The 22393-nt window shown below is 40.5% G+C and overlaps 1 protein-coding gene across 3 annotated transcripts in view; it reads left to right on the plus strand.

Moving 5' to 3' along the window:
- Positions 1-21795, plus strand: part of gmip.L (GEM interacting protein L homeolog) — a 34834-nt gene extending 13039 nt beyond the window's left edge. For all 3 annotated transcript variants that reach the window (XM_041587210.1, XM_041587211.1, XM_041587212.1), the window contains 17 exons: positions 505-630; positions 3325-3389; positions 4398-4508; positions 6000-6080; positions 7629-7802; positions 9771-9908; positions 10677-10867; positions 13541-13650; positions 15357-15458; positions 15540-15635; positions 15727-15890; positions 16200-16388; positions 17152-17289; positions 19422-19606; positions 19773-20046; positions 20264-20300; positions 21272-21795. In XM_041587210.1, coding sequence (XP_041443144.1) covers positions 505-630; positions 3325-3389; positions 4398-4508; positions 6000-6080; positions 7629-7802; positions 9771-9908; positions 10677-10867; positions 13541-13650; positions 15357-15458; positions 15540-15635; positions 15727-15890; positions 16200-16388; positions 17152-17289; positions 19422-19606; positions 19773-20046; positions 20264-20300; positions 21272-21435 — 2345 coding nt within the window. In that variant the 3' untranslated portion in view covers positions 21436-21795. The remainder of the gene's footprint in view (positions 1-504; positions 631-3324; positions 3390-4397; positions 4509-5999; positions 6081-7628; positions 7803-9770; positions 9909-10676; positions 10868-13540; positions 13651-15356; positions 15459-15539; positions 15636-15726; positions 15891-16199; positions 16389-17151; positions 17290-19421; positions 19607-19772; positions 20047-20263; positions 20301-21271) is intronic.
- Positions 21796-22393: the final 598 nt, after the last annotated feature.

Genomic DNA, 22393 nt, shown 5'->3' on the forward strand with positions numbered 1-22393 from the left:
CCAGCTGCCCCAGACATGTGACTTGTGCCTGCACTTTAGGATGGAACTACTTTCTGGCAGGCTGTTATTTCTTCTACTTAATGTAACTGAATGAGTGCTGTTCTTAGATCTACCAGGCAGCTGTTTTCTTGTGTTAGGGAGCTGCTATCTGGTTACCTTCCCATTGTTCTGTTATTAGGCTGCTGGGGGGGAAAGGGAGTGGGGTGATATCACTCCAACGTGCAGTACAGCAGTAAAGAGTGACTAAAATGTATCAGAGCAGAAGTCACATGACTGGGAGCAACTGGGAAACTGACAAAATGTCTAGCCCCATGTCAGATTTCAAAATCATATATAAAAAAATCTGTTTTCTCTTTTGAAAAATGGATTTCAGTGCAGAATTCTGCTGGAGCAGTCCTATTAACTGATGTATTTGAATCAATACTGTAATGACAGTATACCTTTAAGTAAAAATAGAATTAAAAAAGGGTGGTCCTAACTATCTAATTTTGCCTTTCTTCACAGTTGAGGAGACTGATGATATCCTGCTGCACAGTGAAGGTGGAGTGGAGTCAGCACTCAACTATGCAAAGCGTTGGTGCAAATATGTGAGGGAGGTGTTGGGTTATATGGAGAAAAGACTCAACTATGGTATGAACATTATCAAGATATTTTTTCTCTCTCCCAAGCACTATCCCTTCATTTCTCCTGTTCACCATTTCAGCTGAAAAATACTTATTCACTACTGCAAAGTCACCCCTACTTGTTTGTGGTCCCCATGTTAGTTCCCTATAGAGGGGATGTGGATCTGGCAGTGTTTCCCTGGTATGAAAGAATGGGAGAAGTAGGAAAGTCTCACTAGTTATGCAGTCATTGTGTAGACACTGGTATATAAAAGAAAAATAATGTGTCATCATCTTTCTTAAAGGAGAACTAATGCTTAACTTAAAGGGATACTGTCATGGGAAAAAAAAAATTTTTTCAAAATGAATCAGTTAATAGTGCTGCTCCAGCAGAATTCTGCACTGAAATCCATTTCTCAAAAGAGCAAACAGATTTTTTTATATTCAATTTTGAAATCTGACATGGGGCTAGACATTTTGTCAATTTCCCAGCTGCCCCAAGTTATGTGCTTTGTGCTCTGATAAACTTTAATCACTCTTTACTGCTGTACTGCAAGTTGGAGTGATATCACCTCCCTCCCTTTTCCCCCCCAGCAGCCAAACAAAAGAACAATGGGAAGGTAACCAGATAACAGCTCCCTAACACAAGATAACAGCTGCCTGGTAGATCTAAGAACAGCACTCAATAGCAAAAACCCATGTCCCACTGAGACACATTCAGTTACATTGAGAAGGAAAAACAGCAGTCTGCCAGAAAGCATTTCTCTCCTAAAGTGAAGGCACAAGTCACATGACATGGGGCAGCTGGGAGATTGACAAAATGTCTAGCCCCATGTCAGATTTCAAAATTTAATATAAAAAAATCTGTTTGCTCTTTTGAGAAATGGATTTCAGTGCAGAATTCTGCTGGAGCAGCACTATTAACTGATTCATTTTGAAAAAAATTTTTTTCCCATGACAGTATCCCTTAGTAGCTAGAAATGTTGTCCATTATGGGGCCCATTTACTTAGTTCGAGTGAATGAATAGAGGAAAAAAAGTTCGAATTTCGAATGGTCCAATATGGCTACTTCGGCCATCAAATGGGCTACTTCGACCTTCGACTACGACCTTCGACTTCGAATCGAACGATTCGAACTAAAAATCGTTCGACTACTCGACCATTCGATAGTCAAAGTACTGTCTCGACTCTAGGTAAATGTGCCCCTAAGTTTTGTGCTTCTGTACCAGCCCAAGGCAACCACAGCCCTTTAGCAGTAAAGATCTGTGTCTCCAAAGATGCCCCAGTAGCTCCCCATCTTCTTTTCTGCTGATTCACTGCACATGCTCTGTGCTGCTGTCACTTACTGAGCTTAGGGACCCACTCACAATATACAGTACACATAGAATAGAAATGTCACAATATAAGGCTGATTAGTAATTAATACAGATAATTACTACATGGCAGCACAGAAACCAGTGCAATTAGCATCAGAATTTAATAATCAGCAAACCTGTAGCATCAGCTTATATTACAGCCAGGGAAGCTCATTTTCTGCTGGATAATTAGTGACGAGCCCTAAGCTTAGCTTCTCAACAGCTGCTCAGAGCCCACTGAGCATGTGAGTGTCACAGACACTTTCCAAGATGGGGACCCCCTGTGACAAGTTTGAAGTCCTGGATCATTGCTGCTATTGACAGGCTGAAACTTTAGCCTCGTGCAATAAGTTCACTATATAAAATATGGCATTTTTACCCATATTCATTTTTAGGGTTTAATTCTCCTTTAATGGTTTGCCCTCTAACACCTGTTCAAAAATGTTGTAAATGTTTTTTTCCCTTGTTCAACTAATGTAGCCCCAGTTTGTCTTGTTACCACCATGGTCCGTATTTGACATGGTCCAAGCTGTATTATTTACTGAAAAATATACGCTCATTTTGAATTTGATGCCAGCAACACATTTCAAAAGATTTGGCACAGGGGAAACAAAAAACTGGTAAAATGGGGAATGCTAACAAGAGGATCTCAGAATGTCTGGGTCTCTAAGAAATAAAGATTGGGAGGGGTATATCACTTACAAGGGGGGGGGAAATATTGCAACAATTTAAGAATAATGTCCCTCACTGCAAAGATGCAAATAATTTGGGTAACTCATCTACAGTACATACTATAATATCATTAAAAGGTTCAGAGAATCCGGAGCAATATCTGTATACAAGGGACAATTATAGGATTATGGGATTAGGTCTGTTTTATGACAGATTAGAAAAAGTAATTTCTAGATCTATTCAGTTTGTTTATTCTCCTGTATATATTTCTATATAAACAAGGTTTAATTGTATTTTGCTGTTTGTGTTACACAATGGATAATTTATCTAAGGGCAGAGACACACGCTCAGAGAGGGAGAGTTAGTCGCCTGGTGATAAATCGCCTTTTCTTCAGGGCAACTAATCTCCCCAAACTGCCTCCCGCCGGCTAGAATCTAAATTGTCGGAGGGATGGTACTCGGAGCACTCTGTTTTCCGAAGTTTCCTCATGAGTCAACTTCAGGCGACTTTGGAAAACAAAGCACACAGATTGCCATCACGCCGGCAATTTAGATTCTAGCAGGCGGGAGGCAGTTGGGGGAGATTAGTCGCCCCGAAGAAGAGGTGATTTGTCCTCGAATCTGAGTGTGTGTCTCTGCCCTTATTGTGTCAAATAAATAGCACAAACTCATGCATGTCTCATCTCTCTCTCCAGAACTTGAATTTGCTAAGAACATCACTAAACTGGCCGAGTCCACCAGATTCATTTTCACCCAGCAGGTACTTAAGCAGACACCATAGGGATTGAAGTAAGGAAGACAGAATATATATAATGGAATCCATTGGGGAATTTCATGACTGATTATGTCTAGTGATGTCTACAGAGAGTTATTGTTGAAGGAATGTATCATTAAAGGAGAATGAAAGGCCTATTTATTTGGGGTGTTAAAAGTGAGGCACCCCCTAAGTGATTGTTTTACCTGAAACCCCGGGCCAGTGCTCCTATGAGGAGAAAATTGTACCAGTCCGGGGGTTATTCCAGTGAGCACCACAAAACTACCGTCTTCCTTCTTCTTTCTTCTAATTTCCCGGGGCAGACGCATGCGCAGTAGAATGATATAGTTGACTTCTTCATTAACGTTTGGCTTTTCACTCTGCTGTGGATCCGCACCCGCGCAATGAAAAAAAAAGACGGAAGCCGGTCGCTCCATGGTGCTCGCTGGAAGGACCCCCGGACCGGTGCAGTTTTCTGCTGATAGGAGCACCAGCCCGGGGTTTCAGGTAAGTCAATACAATCACTTAGGGGTGCCACCAAGTAAATTCAGCATTTCCTTCTCCTTTAATAGCTGTAATTTATCTACATTTGTCTATGTTCTAGATAACTACAGTTCAGAACCTCTATTGTTGCTGCAGTTTGGAAAATGATAGTCTTGTTTGCTACAAGTTGTAGTAGCTGGAAACTGAAAGCTGCATCTGTATGTGGAAAGCACATGCTGTAGATTTCCACTGGTCATCTATGAAAATGTTAACAGACTGATTTTATGGTTACTATCCAGTACTCTGCTGTGGCACAGATAAAGCTGCATAGGCAGGGCTGACCGACTGGAGACCCAAGGGATAGTCCTGGCAGGGAAAAGGCTCTGGGCCATTAGCTGTTCCCGCAGTGCTGTACATATGAGGAAGTTGAGAACAGATTGATGGGTAATTTAACTAGAAAAGGGCCGAGCCGTAAGCAGCACCTCTGCATTATGTTTCCACTAATTGCCCATCTTGTTTGGCCTCTCACAGGCATCCATGCCTTTACAATGTGTCTACCTCTTGCTCATGGACCATGAGACCCAGACAGCGAATGCTGCTCATGATACGGTAGCCCAGTTACAGTTGAAGAAATATTGCCAGGTAAGGAGAGAAACCCCTGTCTGTATGTACCGAACTTTTATGTTGTACTAGTAAACCCACTTACAGGGCCCTTTACTAGTCACCACCCTCACTTTTTTTCTTGGGGTTTCTCATAACCAAGAGTTTCTCATAACCAAACTATGCAAATGACTTCCCCATAATATCCTTATTCATTCTACACAGAGCTTCTCCAAATATTCTTATCCATTATACATATTATACCCACACATTATGTACAGGGACTTTTTCTTGGTTGCCATCTATACAATAAGCACAGAATATTAGTCATTAGCTCTAATCAGTCTACTCGAAACTTGAAAGCAGCCATTGAGATATTTGTTTTCATGTGTACAAAGCCTCTCCATATTACTGTAAGGGACTGTCCTACATTCAAATTTTAGTATGATGTAGAGAGTGATAATTTCAGACAATTTGCTATTGGTTTTCATTTTTTATTATCTGTGGTTTTTGAGTTATTTAGCATTTTATTCAGCAGCTTTCCAGTTTGTAATTTCAGCAATCTGGTTGCTATGGTCCAAATTACCCTAACAACCATGCATTGATTTGAATAAGAGAAAAAAATACAGCTGCAGCACCTCTGGGTTGCAAAAAAGTGAAAAGTTGCATTTATTAGGTCAGACAACCAGGCAATGTTTCAGGCTTAGTATTGAGAAAGGGCCACTAAAGGTGGCCATACACGGAGAGATCCAATCGTTTGGCAATGTCACCAAACGAGCGGATCTCTCCCTTATATTCCCACCTTGAGGTGGGCAATATCGGGCTGATCCGATCGTGGGCCCTAGGGCCCAATGATCGGATCCTAACGAATGGTAATGGGCGGTCGGATCGCAGGACCGCATCAACGAACAGATGCGGGCGCTATCCGAAGGGATTTTTACTCCCATCCGATGCCGAAAGTTGGCCAGATCTCGATCGGGGAAGCCCGTTGGGGGGCCCCATACACGGGCCAATAAGCTGCCAACTCAGTCTGTCAGCAGCTTTTATCGGCCCGTGTATGGCCACCTTAAGCTCGAACAATTGCCTAGTTGTTTGACCTACCTTTCACTTTTTGCAACAAAGAGGTGCTGCAGCAGTATTTTTTTCTTGAATGTCTATGTAACCCCTGGCAAGGGTTTCCAGACTGTGTTGCACCCAATTCACAAGGTTATACAAGCTGGTTGATTTACACACACACACAATTTCTACTATTCTTGATTTGAATAAGAGACTGGAATATGAATAGGAGAGGACCAAAACAGACAGAGGAGTAATAAATAGCAATAACAATTAATTTAGTTGCCTTTCAGAGCATTTGTTTTTAGATGTGGGTCAAAAAATGGAAGACAAAAGCAGATAATGAAAAAATTATAAACAATAAACAATGAAGGCCAATTGAAAAGTTGTTTTGAATTGGCCATTCTATAACATACTAAAAGTTGACTTTAAGGTGAACCACCCCTTTAAACAATTGGTCTTTTTTTTTTCCACCAGCCGCTGTCTGCAAAGAAGACAGAAATTGAAAAATGGAGGAAAGAATTTCGGGAGCAGTGGCAGAGAGAGCAGAAACGAATGGTACTAAACTAAGCTCTTTTGTTAATCTATTGCCTCATATACAGTATCTTTCTCCAGAAATACAGGTATGGGACTTGTTATCCAGAATACTTGGGACCTGGGGTTTTCCAGATAATGGATCTTGCCATAATTTGGATCTTCATACCTTAAATCTACTAGAAAATCATGTGAACATTACGGGGCCCATTTACTTAGCTCGAGTGAAGGAATAGAATAAAAAAAAATCGAATTTCGATTTTTTTTGGTTAATTCGACCATCGAATTGGCTTCTTTGACCTTCGACTACGACTTTGACTTCAAATCGAACGCTTCGAACTAAAAATCGTTCGAATATTCGACCATTCGATAGTCGAAGTGCTGTCTCTTTAAAAAAAACTTCGACCCCCCTATTTCGCCACCTAAAACCTACCGAGGTGCCATGTTAGCCTATGGGGAAGGAACCCATAGGCTTTCTATCAATTTTTAGGTCATAGAAAAATCGTTCGATCGATGGATTAAAATCCTTCGAATCGAACAATTCGAAGGATTTAATCGAGCGATTTTTCGTTCGATCGTTCGATCGAACTATTTGCGGTAAATCCTTCGACTTCGATATTCGAAGTCGAAGGATTTACATTCGGCAGTCGAATATTGAGGGTTAATTAACCCTCGATATTCGACCCTATGTAAATGTGCCCATAAGGCTCGTTTGGCCTCCAATAAGGATTAATTACATCGCAGTTGGGATCAAGTACAAGCTACTGTTTTATTATTACAGAGAAAAAGGAAATACTTTTTAAACTTTGGATTATTTGGATAAAATGATGTCTATGGGAGATGGTCTTTCCGTAATTTGGAGCTTTCTGGATAATGGGTTTCCTGATAAAGGGTCCCATACCTTGTACTTCCAAGTTCTTTAGAAGCACTTTTAGGTGGTTAGGGAAAGGATATTTACCCTAGGTACCAACATCAGATTACACCTATTATAAAGGGGGTTATTTACTTAACTCCAAATGCAAAAATCACGAAAAATTTGTGATTTTTTTTTTTTTTATAAAATCTTACTTGTAAAAAAATCACAACATTTTCAGAATTTATTAAACCCTGAGGATGGAAAAGTCAGAATCAGAAAATCTCAGACCTTTCGAGGTTGCAGATAAGTCATTGGGAGAAGTCCCAATTATTTTTTTCATGTGCACTGGGTTTCGTGAATACCCCAAAGTTTTCAGAGTTTTCAGGTGAAAAAACCGAAAAAATCTTAAATAAATAATAAAAAATCTGAAAAAATCGTGAAAATTAGATTTTTTCCCACAAAGCAAATTTTCGGGGGAAATGTAATAATAAATAAGCATAAAAAGCCCAAATGGATGGGATTGGAGTTTGTAGCAGAAAATATTGAGATCAATTCGGACTTTGATAAATAACCCCCATAGTGTTAGGCATAGGAGTACACCAGCCACTTATAATTTACTGCTGCTCCCAGCATCCTTCTCACCCCAATAAACCTCATACAAGTGAATGATTCCATCCTACTCATTCCCTATTCTCACTCTCTCTCTCTATCTCCAGATTGACTCGTGTGCGGCACTGCGCAAGTCTCGGCAACTATACATTCAACGCTGTGATGACCTAGAAAAGGCAAAGCAACTAAGTGCAAAGATAGAGGAAGAACAGGGTCACACAGGAAGTGCAAACAAACTTGTGGAAAAGAGAAGGAAGTCCCGGGAGGAGGCCCAGTCCAAGGTGAGGTCAATGATATAATAGTTGAATTAAATATTGGCACATTCGGTATTTTACAATCAATAAAGTTTGACTGAAGGGAAGATCTCAGTAAGTTTATAAGAGAAAGGAAGGACATAGAGTTATAAACACAGAGGGAATGTATTATTTGCCATATTGCATGTCTAAGAGATATCTTATGTTAAACTCATGGTTGACTGCAAACAGATCTATAGAGGCCTCAAGTAGGCTGTTGGCCATTAACATCACTCAGAGCCCGGTGTGCCTCCAGTAGGACATGCATGCTTTAGAGCAGGGGTCCCCAACCTTTTTTTACCCGTGAGCCACATTAAAAAATAAAAAGAGTTGGGGAGCAACACATGCAACATGCAAAAAGTTCTTGGAGTGCCAAATAAGGGCTGTGATTGGTTATTTCGTAGCCTCCTATGTGGACTGGCAACCTACAGGAGACTCTGTTTGGCAGTGCATCTGGTTTTTGTGCAACTAAAACTTGTCTCCAAGCCTGGAATTCAAAAATAAGCACCTGCTTTGAGGCCACTGAGAACAACATCCAAAGGGTTGGTGAGCAATACTTACTTTGTAAGTATCAACTATTTAAAGTTAACTAACACAGGGTCAGACAGGGCCAGCAAAACGCTGGGAAAAAAGCCGCTGGGCCCCAGCCCTCCCGGGTCCCACCAACCAAGACCCAGCTGCCTCGTGACCTGAGACCACCACCCAATGACTTTCCTCTGGTTCCAATCACGGGAGGAAGAAAATAAGATACAAGCATATACAGAGGGTGTGTGACATTCAGTATCCCAAACCCAGAACAAACCCCAATGCCCCAGTCACGGCGTATTCTTCTGCCTATAACAGCCGCCTTTTGCTTTGGGAGGAGCCCTCTGCTACTCAGATGCCACCAGGTCTTAATGTGAGAGGACCAAGGAGAGAGTTCTGGGCGAGCAAGGGAACCATATGTTTGCAACAAAAAAGCATAATAGGAGCGTAGTCAAGGGACGGGCTGAGTCAATACCAAAACAGGCAGTGCAGTACAAAATTGGGAAGCAGGAGCATAGTCAAGGTCATAGGCCCGAGAGAATGGTCAAAGCACAGGCAAGGGTCAGGACAGGCAGCAAACAAGACTTGGTCAGGGTCAGGCAGGGTTAGAACAGGTCAGAAAACACTAGAGATCGCACCCAGGAACTATTGGAATAGACCTACGTTTGGCAATGAGCTATTGAGCATGGGCCCTTTAAATATTTAAATTTTGCACCAATGCATGATGACGTCACGCACAGCGCCATAAAAACCCGGCAGCAGAGGCACCATTTCTTATTAAAGGAGAAACAAACCCGTAACCCTTACCCCCCTACCCTTTGTAGACCCCTCTCCCTCCTCCCCCCCCAGTGTAGGTGGTACCCGGGACAAATGCCCCTAACTTTTTACTTACCCCTCGGTGCAGATTCTGTCCCCCGCTGTTCACGACAGCCATCTTCTTTTCTTCGTTAAACTTCAGAAGCAGACCTTCGTTTTCGGCACATGCGCAGTTGGAGTAATTTTCCGGTCCCAAACAACTGACCATGCCCCGAAAGTCACGAAAATTTCCGAAAATTCTTTGGAAACTTTCGTGACTTTCTATGTTCGGGACCGCAAAATTACTCCTACTGCGCATGCGCTGAAAGTCTGGAAGCCCCAGTGGACCCGAGGACCCTCAGTCCGACGCTGAAGTAACCTATGGTCTTCATCAGCTCTTTATCTTGAGTCCCAGCCCCCACTGAATGCAACTCTGGTCACATTAACTCAAAAGCTAGGATTTTGTGAAATGCTTGAAAGAACTAAATGGACCCACACTATTGCTTGTTTCTATCCTGAATTACTAGTCCTAGAGAACGTTTAGAAATGGAATCATTTTGCTACAATCTTAGCATTCACATACCCGGAAATCTCGAGTGCTCAGTTCACCCTCACTAAAAATAATGAATCTTTCAGGCCACAGAAGCGGAGATGGCATATCGTTACTGTGTACAGGAGGCCAACGCTCGCTCTCAGCAGCAAGAAAAGGTCAGAGAGAGAATTGTATCGCATATTAGGAAGCTGATTATCCAGGGGGATCAAGTGCTGAAGGAGGTAAGTGCCCTGTTATAGCTTAAGTACATATAGGGGAATTCTATATGTAGAAAGTAACGTAAATTGATAATATTTATGCCATACCATTAATTTTAAGCCGTGTGTGTACTGGCAACATGTGGCACAGTCACACATTAAATACCCCTGGCACATACCTCCCAACTGTCTCATTTTATGCTTAACAGTCCCGATTTTGACGGCTCAACCACAGTCCTGGATTGTTACTTAAATGTCACGACTTTCCCTTTGATCTCCTGCACTGAACAGCCAGAAAAAGATACAAAGTTTCTAACTTAATTGGCTTTTGGCAGAGAGCCCAGAATATGTGTCAGGCGCACTTCGATACTTTTGTAACAATTTAAGAAAAGCAAAGAAACCATTGTAACAATGTAAGATAAGCAGGTCTCTTGGGGAAACGGTGACTTGCAGCTTAAAGGGCAATTCACCTTTATTAGCAAAACTGTAATAACAGATAAAACAAAAATGTGTTCAAACTTTCATAACTTACCAAATTTTGTAAAATGATCATGGTAATTAGGGGGCATGGCCACAAAAATGGTCAACCCATTTTCACCACGCTCCAAATCTTTTTGTCCCTATTTCTATTTCCAAAATGTTGGGAGGTATGCTGCTACATAAAGGGCATATATATTAATTTTTTTTAGATAGAAAAAGAGGGGATATAGTTCAGCATGAAAATTCTCTGTGCCAGCTCAGTTAGGTGATTAGGGAATAAGTAAAATGTGTGATCATCTTTCCTGTGCACAGGTGACCATGAACCTCTTGCGTATGAAGCAATCCCAGTGTGAGGTTATCCCTTGTGGTTATGGGGACCTGCTGACTACGTGCGACCCCTATGAGTCTGGGACTCGATACCTGCAGTTCATATTGACTCTGCCACGGAAGCACACAGATCCTGAACGGTTCACCTTTGAGGAATATATCCCAACAGGACAAAGGTGACATCCCTAAACATAGAGCAAAAATAGGAAAAAAAACCTCTGCAGCACCTCTTTGTCGCAAAAAGTGGAAACTTGAATTTATTAGGTCAAATAACCTTTCTCAAGCCTATCTCAATGTACAAACTATTTAACCCTCTTTGAGCGTGAGTGTACCACACCAGAACACGTGGGTATGCACCATGTCTATCTAGGAGACAATAAATAATGGATTATCACCAGTGATGGGCGACTTTCTCCCGTTTCGCTTTGACGAAAAATTCTCGAATTTCCAGCAAAAAATCTGCAAAAGGTCTATTTTTTTTAACACCGACAATTCTGACGCCGGCGACAATTCGGACAGCGGCGACAATTCGGACGCGCATGAAAGTCATGGGCTCCTATTAATTGTTGCCGGTGTCGAAATTGACGCCGGCATCTGAGTTGTCACCGGTGTCAAAATTCACTGCCGAATTTTCGCTGATATTTCACTGATTAATTTGCAGTTGGCGAAACTGGGAAATTCCCCGCGAATTTGCACCTGGCGAATAAATTCGCCAATCACTAACTATCACATCTTTAAAAATATGAAGCAATGGACTATAATGGACTGTTGAATACAATTGGACTCATCACACTTGTTATACTAAGTGATTTATGTGTGCTAAGGGGGTGGGTTCTGGTGTGGTACACTCTAGTGATGTGCCGGTTGGGTTTTTCACGACCTGAACCCACCCGAAGACCGGGCCCTATTGAAGAGGGTTAAATAGTTTGTACATTGTATCACCAGACAGGCGTGAGAAAGGGCGAGAGTAAGCCCGGAACGTTTCCTGGTTGTTTGACCTCATAAAGTTTTCAGTTTTTGAAACAAAGAGGTGCTGCAGCAGTTTTTTTTCCTGTATGTCTATGCAAACCACTGGCAAAGTTTTCCGGACTGCTTTGCACTTGTGATGGGCGAATTTGTCCCGTTCCGCTTCACCACGAATTTAGCAAAGCGTCAGAAAAACTTTGACGAAAGCACTGAAACCGTCACCGGCGTCAAAATGTTGTCGACGCCGGCGAATTTTCATGGCAAATTGGCGAAACGGGCAAATTCGCATCTGGCGAATAAATTCGCCCATAACTACTTTGCACCCAACCTACACGGTTAAATAAGGTGGTTGAAGCACACACAATATTGTCTACTCTTAACATAGAGCAGAGGCACCTGGTAATAGACACATGCTATGGACGTGTGTGGAAGTAAGGTTTCTTGGGCCTAATGGTTCCAGAATTACTCCTGACCCACCAAATTTATGGAAAGGTCACTGGGACTAGTATCCAGAAGAGTTTATCAAGCCTTTTATAGACTGTCAATTGGGTGCCAATATCACCGCACTGCAATCGCTGCATATGAACAAGTTCTTTGGTGGTTAATGTAGAAGACAGCGGCATGTGAAAGCCTTAATTCATTTCAGAAAAGTCTTCCACACGTAATCTCAGTGTTTGCAAAAAGACACTTACACCTTGGTGGCACCTTTTCTGTCTTTTTGAATTCAAAAAGTCATTAAAGGGATACTCTCATGGGAAAACACCTCAGTTAATAGTGCTGCTCCAGCAGACTTCTGCACTGAAATCCATTTCTCAAAAGAGCAAACTGGTTTTTTTTATATTTAATTTCAAAATCTGACATGGGGCTCGACATATTGTCAGTTTCCCAGGAGCCCCAAGTCATATGACTTGTGCTCTGATAAATGTCAGTCACTCTTTACTTCTGTACTACATATTTAAGTGATATCAACAGAACAATGGTACTGTAACCAAATAACAGCTCCCTAAAACAAGATAACAGCTCCCTGGTAGATCTAAGAACAGCACTCATTAGTAAAATCCAGGTCCCACTGCAACACTTTCAGTTACATTGAGTAGGAGAAACAACAGCCTGCCAGAAAGCAGTTCCATCCTAAAGTGCTGGCTCTTTCTGAAAGCTCAATGACCTGAGATGCACCTACACACCAATATTACAACTAAAAAAAATACACTTGCTGGTTTAGCAATGACATTTTATATTGTAGAGTGAATTATTTGCAGTGTAAATAGTGTAATTTAGAAATAAAAACTACACCATAAAAAATCATGACAGAATCCCTTTTTTTAGATGGCTGTGGCAGCTAGGGTTGCCACCTGGCCGGTATTTTACCGGTCTGGCCAGTAAAAATGATGGTTGATCCCAATGTTATTAATAGGGGAAAAAGATAAATATATAGGAAGGCTGGAATTTTTTTTTACAGAAAAGGTGGCAACCCTAGTGGCAGCCCCTGAATCTTAAAGGAAGCTTAATTCTAAGCCTATTTGATATGCTTTTTTTATATCCCAACCCCACTTTATTACAGAGCACAGTTACTATTACTGTATTTCCTATTGTCACACCCCAGTAACATATTATAATGTAGAGAATATTAACAGAGGGCGCATTTGCACCCTTAACTATACTGTCACTGTTAATTGTCATGTATAAAAGGCAATAGTCGTTATTTGAGGCACAGAATATTTTTTCCCATGACAGCAAATAAGGAAGAAGTTGAGCGTTATACTATATTATGCACAGGTGAGACAGGAAGAAGGCTACACTAATACTCAACTAAATATAAAGTAATCACCAGGCAACACTGAGACAGTCTAGTTACTATATCACCATCTTATGCCTTTGCTTAGGTCACCATCTGTTGGTAGAAGGAAGAATGCAGTGCAGCTTGTCAGAGTCTCCTCGTCTTTATCTGACCTCAATGTAAAGAACGAGGATGGAACAGTAAAGGTGTATGCAGGTAAGGTCCCATTGTCTGACACTGAATTGTAATGAGAGAGAAATACCATGGTTGATAACTAATATTTACTGTATTCAGTGCAGTCCTGTTTTCAGCCTTGCATGCATTAGCAGTCCATGTATAGATCCAGATATATAGTCCAAAGAGCAACCTGTACCCTTCCCAAAGCCATCCATATATATCAAAGAAAGGAGATTTCTATAGTCATTGAAAATATAAAGATGTGAAATTCTCTCTTTGAAATCCACCCACACTTGAAAAGGCAACGGGGGCAACCGATTCTTCGTCGGAGGCAAATCTAAAAAAACAAATACTCTATAAGTCTACAATTGCTGAAATTGCAAACTGGAGAGCTGCTGAATAAAAAACGAAATAACTCAAAAACCACAAATAATAAAAAATTCTAATTGCAATAGCAAATTGTCTCAGAAAATCATTCTTTACATCGTACTAAAGGAGTTATTTACTCAACTCTGGTCGGGATTTTTGGGGTAAAACTCAAACTTTTTAGAATTTAGATTTTTTTTTAGGATTTATTAAAGCCTGATGCAACAAGAAGCCCAAATCTGAAAATTTGCTATCCCAGACCTGCCAAGGTTCTGTATAAGTCCCTATCATTTTTTAAGTTTCTGTGGCCTGTGCTGAAATTAGCCAGAAAATCCAAACTTTCGGGGGTTTTTGGGCAAAAATCTGAAAAATTCTCGCTTTTCGGGAAAAAGCCAGAAAAAATCAAGCAATTCGGGAAAAAAATCTGAAAAAACTTATACGATTCTGGTTTTCCACCAGTTTTATCACTTTTTTACCCAAACTGACTAAATCAAGCTTTTTATTAAATAATAAATAAGGTCAGATTAAGGATTCTACTTTGGTTGGAATTTTCTATTTAAAGTATCAGAAAAATTCTGATTTTAGTAAATAACCCTTCGCAAGTTAATTGAAAGGTGACCAACCCCTTCAACTCCAGATTTAGCTTGGAAACAGACATGTTGTTGAAGAGTTAGTTACTTTTTAAAATGTTAGGTAAATGAACGTATGGGTAAGAGAATCTGAACATATGGGTCCTTCCTGTAAGTGTGATGACAGTTAGTATGAAGTGATGAAAGTTGTTTCAATATAATAATAGTTTTATTTGCTATTTGTACAAACTACACATCTAGGGGCAAATTTACTTATGGTCAAATATCGAGGGTTAATTAACCCTCGATATTCGACTGCCGAATTGAAATCCTTCGACTTCGAAGTCGAAGGTCGAAGTAGCCCATTCGATGGTCGAAGTAGCCAAAAAAAACATTCTAAATTCAAAGTTTTTTTCCTCTATTCCTTCACTCGAGCTAAGTAAATGGGCCCCCTAATGTATTTATATTAGGGATGCATCGAATCCATTATTTTGGATTCGGCCGAACCCCCAAATCCTTCACGAAAGATTTGGCCGAATACTGAACATATGCAAATTAGTGGTGGGAAGGGGAAAACATTTTACTTACTTATTTTGTGACATAAAGTCACGCGATTTCCCTTCCCGCCCCTAATTTGCATATGCAAATTAGGATTCAGATTCAGTTCGGCCGGGAAGAAGGATTTGGCCCGAATCCAAATCCTGCTGAAAAAGGCCGAATCCTGGCCCGAATCCCGAACCGAATCCTGGATTTGGTGCATCCCTAATTTATATGTCCATGGTTCATCAATTTTTACTTGTTTTCCTTTAGGGGAAAGGGGATCATGGGGCAGCAAATTTCCCAGCAGTGATTCAGAGAGCATGGGAGCTACCAGCGAATCCAGATCCCAAGAGTCTACAAGCGACAGCCCAGGTAACAGCCTTACTCCTATATTACTGCTAAATTATAGTTGTAGCAACCAATTAGATCTTCTAAATTGTGTTAAATCTTTAGGTGACTTTGCTCGAAGAGTCCCTAAAGCTTCCTCCACAGGTACTATGTCTTCTGATGATCTGGATGAAAGAGATTCCTTCAATGCAGAGGATGTTGGTGAGTATGGTGTCCCTAGAATTCCATCTTGTGGACTTTGCAAGATCTTCACTAATATTGAACTTGTATTTTACACTTTCTTTTCAATCAGATTCAACAGACGCCAATTCTGAGAATGGTTTGCCACTGCAGAGCATGGAAAGGCTGGGGGTTCTGTCTCTGGCTGCTCAAAGTCATCGTCTTAAGAGGACAAGAGTTCCCAGCAAGTGCAGGGAGTGCGAGAACTTTATGGTTTCTGGTGTGGAGTGTGAGGAGGTGAGAAACCATGTAGCAATGTCTCAGTAGTTCTTACCATTGCCCATGCTCATATTGAATGTGGGTCATTATATAAAAGGAATGTTCTCTGGGGTTAACGTGAGTTAGTGGGTAGGTAAAAGTAGGTGTGGGTTGTGGTTCAGGTCTGGTACTGCTCTGGTGTTTGCGTCAAATCAGCTTTTCTACATCTTTCCAGCCTTTGATCTTATGTATCACTTCCCAATCACTTTTGGATGTAGGTAAACCTGTTGCAGGTTGGGCTTTAAAGATGAAGGTCTCTACCTCTTATTGTGTGTGTGTTTGTTGCAGTGCTTACTGACCTGTCACAGAAAGTGCTTGGAAAACCTGCTAATAAAGTGTGGTCATCGGAAGCTTCCTCCTAAAGTTCCCCTGTTTGGAGTAGACTTCAGCCAATTTCCTCGGTACTTTCCAGAAGAGGTTCCTTTCATCATTGTTAGATGTACTGCAGAAATTGAACAACGGGCACTGGGGCAACAGGTAAACAAAACTTATACTTTGTTCAGCTCTCTGCTGTTTTCTTTGCCCTAAAAGGGCATGTAAAGGCAAAAAAATAAAATCCCATTTTTACTTTCTTTAATGAAAAAGAAACCTATCTCCAATATACTTTAATTAAAAAATGTGTACCGTTTTTATAAGAAACCTGACTGTATGCAGTGAAATTCTTCCTTCATTTACTGCTGTGGATAGGAATTGTCAGATGGTCCCTAACTGCTGAGCAGGGAAACAATCATACTTATGAACAGCAGGGGGAGCCCCCACCTTACTTCCCAGCCATGCAGAACTCAAGCAGCTTTATTTATGATGATCCCTAAGCAGCCCAGACCACACTGAGCATGTGCACAGTCTTAGTCTTGCAAAGATGTATAACAAAGTTACAAGATGGTGACCCCCTGTGGCCAACTTTGAAAGCATAAATCATTTGTTTGATTAGGCTTGTGGTGCAGTAAGTTCATGTTTATATTTAGTATACAAAATACAGCATTTCTAGCCTTATTCTATTTTAGACTTTACATGCCCTTTAAACATTGTTATTTTCAGTGTTATGGGGTCAAGCCAATCTTCAAAGTTTAATATTTGGTCAGGACCTCCCACTTCCTGCTTCTTCCTCCATCTTTTCAGTAACCCAGGTTGAATAGTTTATTAACCACTTTCTACCTGTTTCATTGTTATTTTATTTACTTTACTTTTTCTCATTTGTTGATTCCCAACTTCATAATTCCCTGTACCCTCTCTTTTTTAGGGTTTGTATCGTATCAGTGGAGCCAAAGCTCGGGTGGAGAAGCTCCTGCAGGCATTTGAGAATGGGAGAGAACTGGTGGACCTTTCAGGCCATTCACCGCATGATATAACAAGCTCACTCAAGCATTTTCTAAAGCAGGTATTCTTTGTTTTTAGTTTCAGATCTTTTCTTTTAATTACTCTGGCTTGTCCAAGCCAATGTACTTAATCTAGTAAATTTTAGGGGCAGATTTATTAAGGTTCAAATGGTAAATTTAAATTATTTTTTTTTTGTGTCAAAATTCACAAATTGAATTTAAAGCTCCAACTCGAATGTAAATTTGAATGTGAGATTTATCACACCTGGAGAATGGAAACAGTTCTAATTCGAATATTTGCCACTTTAAACCTGCTGAATTAATTTACAATTCAATGGCAGACCCATTTGAAGATAGCCTTTATGACATTTGAGGTTTTTTCGAAGGAAAAACTCGAATAGAGTTTAATTCGAATTTGATTCGAACTCTAAACAAGTTTTTGGGTCAGTAACATTCTTTTGAATTTTAGATCTTCGAGTTATATCTTAAATAAGAAAACATTTCGTGTTTTGAGTACATTCAAATTTATTAGAGTAAAAAATAAATTCACATAATTGACCATTGATAAACCTGCCCCTTAGTTTATTAGCTTAAGAAAAGTCATGTGCATAGTCATATATAGCTTGGTTGTCAGAAGTATCCAAGGCCATGGCTGCTGACATATTTGTAAACCATCGATTTTAGTATTTAATACAAATTAAATTATTATAAATTAATAATAAACTTTTGATGGAAATATTTAAAGCATTGATCTGTACAAATATATAATTTCTAATTTTAAATATTGGCTTTATCTTAAATTTAGATTAAAATTTTATATTTATAATAAATTATATTAAAATTATATTCTTTTTGAAATATTTAAATTGTGATACAGTTACCAAGATCACCGTGATCCTATAACTCAACATAAGTAAAATATTTCTCATAATTTAACTTAGGGCTAGAAATTATTGTTATTCTAAAAAATTGAAATTTTTTTGAAACTTTACTTAAAGGGCATGTAAAGTCTAAAATAGAATAAGGCTAGAAATGCTGTATTTTGTATACTAAATATAAACATGAACTTACTGCACTACAAGCCTAATCAAACAAATGATTTATGCTTTCAAAGTTGGCTACAGGGGGTCACCATCTTGTAACTTTGTTTTGCAAGACTAAGACTGTGCACATGCTCAGTGTGGTCTGGGCTGCTTAGGGATCGTCATAAACAAAGCTGCTTGAGTTCTGCATGGCTGGGAAGTAAGGCGGGGGCTCCCCCTGCTGTTCATAAGTATGATTGTTTCCCTACAGAGCAGTTAGGGACCATCTGACAATTCCTATTCATAGCAGTAAATGAAGGGAACATTTCACTGCATACAGTCAGGTTTCTTATAAAAACGGTACACATTTTTTAATTAAAGTATATTGGAGATATGTTTTTTTTCACTAAAGAAAGAAAAATGGGATTTTATTGACTTTACATGCCCTTTAAATCTCCAGTCCCTGTCTGTTTTACAGATGGGTGGTGGGCGTGTCCTCATGCTTATTTCTGGGAAGCACAATAGGATGTGAGTAGCCAATCACAGCTCTGCCCTGACACAGGAAAGATATACTATAGTTCCCCATCAGGTCTGCTGAACTGCTGGCTGTTCTCTCACACAATTGGAATTAGTTGACATTTTACATAGCAAGTGAATAGCATTAAAAAACAGCAGTGGTCAGGTTCTTGGAAGGTTTGGGGGATATCATATATCAGATATATAGTAAATCAATGTATCCAAAGTTTTTAATGGACTTGGATCAGTGGCGTAACTATAGAGGAAGCAGACTCCAAAGTCACAAGGGGGCCCCATAGAACAGTAGGGCCCGGACTGTGGGGTCTGTTTTCTCTATAGTTAATAAAAAAAAACTCCTCCACAGCCGAAGAAGGTGAACCAAAGTTGGGCGGTAGTGGGTGGAGGCGGGACATGGGTGGGGCAGATGCGGGATGGGAAGTGGCCGGGAGGATGGGGATCGGAGTGCACCCTCTGAAGATGGGCCCATGGGGGCCTGGCGCACTCTAGTTACAACACTGACTTGGATGGAATATGACCTTTGAATGCTGCCTACTCTAGGGGAAACTGACATGTGGCTTACAGCTGTGGGAGAATGTTTAGCATGTCAATTCTGTTACAATTATTCACAAATGTGATGTTTTTTCCCATTTGTCCAGCTCCCAGACTCAGTTGTCCCTTATCAACTTTATGAGCAATTTATGGCTTTTTCAAGAGACTACCTGGAAGACACAAAGGAGAATGAAACTGGCCACAGTGCTATTCATCAAATGAAGGAACTTCTGTGCAGGATGCCTCACAGTCACTACAACACACTTCGTCATCTCACAGCCCATCTCTACAGGTGACAGTCAAGAAAGAATAACCAATGAACCCAGTACCATTATATAACACGGCTGTAGAGCTTTAGTACAATTTGCTGTCCTTACATAATCTTTGGTGGTAGACCAATTCAACTCCCTTTATACTTGTCCTATCTTTTTTTCTTTCCTTTCTTTCCTGCATTTTAGAGTGTCAGAGAGGTTTGAGGATAACAAGATGAATCCTAATAACCTGGGGATAATCTTTGGACCAACTCTAATTCGTCCATTGCCTGGTCAGGACATATCAGTGAACTGTCTGATTGACACTGGGTACCAGTCACAGGCAGTGGAATTCCTTATAAACAACTATGAGAAGATCTTTGGGATGGACGACTTACCCTCTGCCAGACCCCAGAATTCAGAAGAGGAGCCAGCAGATGTGGAAGGAGCAGAGGATTCAAGAAGACCCTTTGATGTTAAGGTAGTGTCTACGTTGGCAGACGATGTGGCAAACCAACCTTGATGTTTCATCTGTATTACATTACATAGAGAAGGCTGCCGTTTTTAGGCCAATATGTTTGCTGAGCCTGAGACACTGACAAATAACACATATACTCTATGTCTTTATTGAATAATTGAATTTTTTCCTTCTAGTTTCTTATTAATTGAAGTTTTTTTGTCTTTGATCTGTCCCTTAGGGTGTAACAGAGACTTCATCAGACAAGGGTCTATCGGGTAAGTTCTCTACTTCCAATAGTTTAATAGTTTTTTTTGCATGAAAGCAAATTATGTGGCTCGCAGGGAACCTTTCCAGAACAGTATAACTCAATGATAGGAACTGAACGACTGAATCTGGTTGTTGTGTTGTCAATGATGGGTTCTTCAAAAATTCACAAAAATCCCACAGACATGCTATTTATAATAAAAATAGTGTATATTAATCCATATTAAAAAATATCAAACAGTCCCCACATGGCCTAACGAGTTTCATGCTTACCTAGTCATAGGCAATTTCTATGACTAAGTGCTAGGTAAGCATGAAACGCGTTAGGCCATGTGGGGACTGTTTGATATTTTTTAATATGGATTAATCAGTGGCGGAACTACCGGGGGAGCAGGGGGTGCGAGCGGGCCATGGGCCGCACCCCCTCAGGGCCCCTCGGCAGCCCACGTGCCATTGAAAATGTGGGCGGTATGGAAGGGGTGGGGCCCAGCTGCGCGTCACGCACCAGGGCCCGCCCCCCTCTAGGATCTCTACTGGGATTAATAAACACTATTTTTATTATAAATAGCATGTCTGTGGGATTTTTGTGAATTTTTGAGTCTATATCTCTATTTGGTCACTAGAGGACCCCAGCATGCAATTAGCTATTGACTAATGTCTATCTCCAAGCAACTTCAATGTTAAAATGATGGGTTCTACTCTTTACATACCTTAGCCTTGTAGGCCTACTGGGGAGAGAGGACAGTAATGGGGAGAAGAAGAGGCACCATGGAAAAGCGGTAAAATAAAGATGAGGGGAAAAATATAGTGATGAGGGAAGAGGCTATGGAAGGAGGAGAAGGAAGGAGAATATTTTGTAGAGTGTGTTTCCAGTTGGGCCCTTGTACTCCATTCCATTTCTGTTAGCCGGGATTTCCCACTTACATTCTCTGCATAGGTCCTACATAGTATTAATACATTCCCTTCTCTGGTCTTTAATCAGATGCTGACAGACTCCAAGAAGAGGTGGAAGAAGACCAAGAGGTGGAAAATGCCACATATTCCAGGAATCACTTTAGTCGCTTGCCGATAAGGCTTGTGCGTATGGAACAGTCAAAGACTGAAGGAGCAGAGACTGATGGAGAAGCCGAGGGTGAAGAAGGATAAAGTCCAGGAGCCATCTCTGACTTTATGATCTGTTGTATGATCTCCCAGAGAATTCTGGGAGGTGAAGTATGAGTAGATGGCTTAATGGCTTGACAATGGCTCTGTATTTAGATGTGTGTATATATCTTAATGAGGGAACTGAGAAACAAAACAAATCCCTTCTTTGAATTATTTTTGTAAAGTAACAGAGTTCAGCCCGATGGAAATGCACTATGAAACCAAAGAGATTATGACTCCTAGCTGTGTGGCTGTTGCACTTATCCAGATCCCTCATCCAGATTCTCTGCAGTATTTTCTCATTTGTAAATCACTGAAAATAATATTGCTATTCTATATTAAATATACAAATAAAATAATACACATGAGCCTGAGGCCTGCCATGGAATGAAGAATTGTGAAGGAATAGAGGCTTTGCTAAACAGCCAAGCACAATAAATGTATATTTTCCAAAATAATGATAAGTAATAAATCAGTTTCATGTTTCCCCATAGTCTTCACAGTGATAGTGGCCGTGGGATAATGGGACTCAACTGCAAAGGTTTGCTCTGTATCCCCTGCCAGATTAAAGTTCAGGTATGAGGTTAAAGGGCATGTAAAGTCTAAAATAGAATAGGGCTAGAAATGCTGTATTTTGTATACTAAATATAAACATGAACTAACTGCACCACAAGCCTAATCAAACAAATAATTTATGCTTTCAAAGTTGGCTACAGGGGGTCACCATCTTGTAACTTTGTTAAACATCTTTGCAAGACTAAGACTGTGCACATGCTCAGTGTGGTCTGGGCTGCTTAGGGATCGTCATAAACAAAGCTGCTTGAGTTCTGCATGGCTGGGAAGTAAGGCGGGGGCTCCCCCTGCTGTTCATAAGTATGATTGTTTCCCTGCTCAGCAGTTAGGGACCGTCTGACAATTCCTATCCACAGCAGTAAATGAAGGGAGAATTTCACTGCATACA

The sequence above is a fragment of the Xenopus laevis genome, chromosome 3L, assembly GCF_017654675.1.
Source record: "Xenopus laevis strain J_2021 chromosome 3L, Xenopus_laevis_v10.1, whole genome shotgun sequence".
Lineage (NCBI taxonomy): Eukaryota > Metazoa > Chordata > Amphibia > Anura > Pipidae > Xenopus > Xenopus laevis.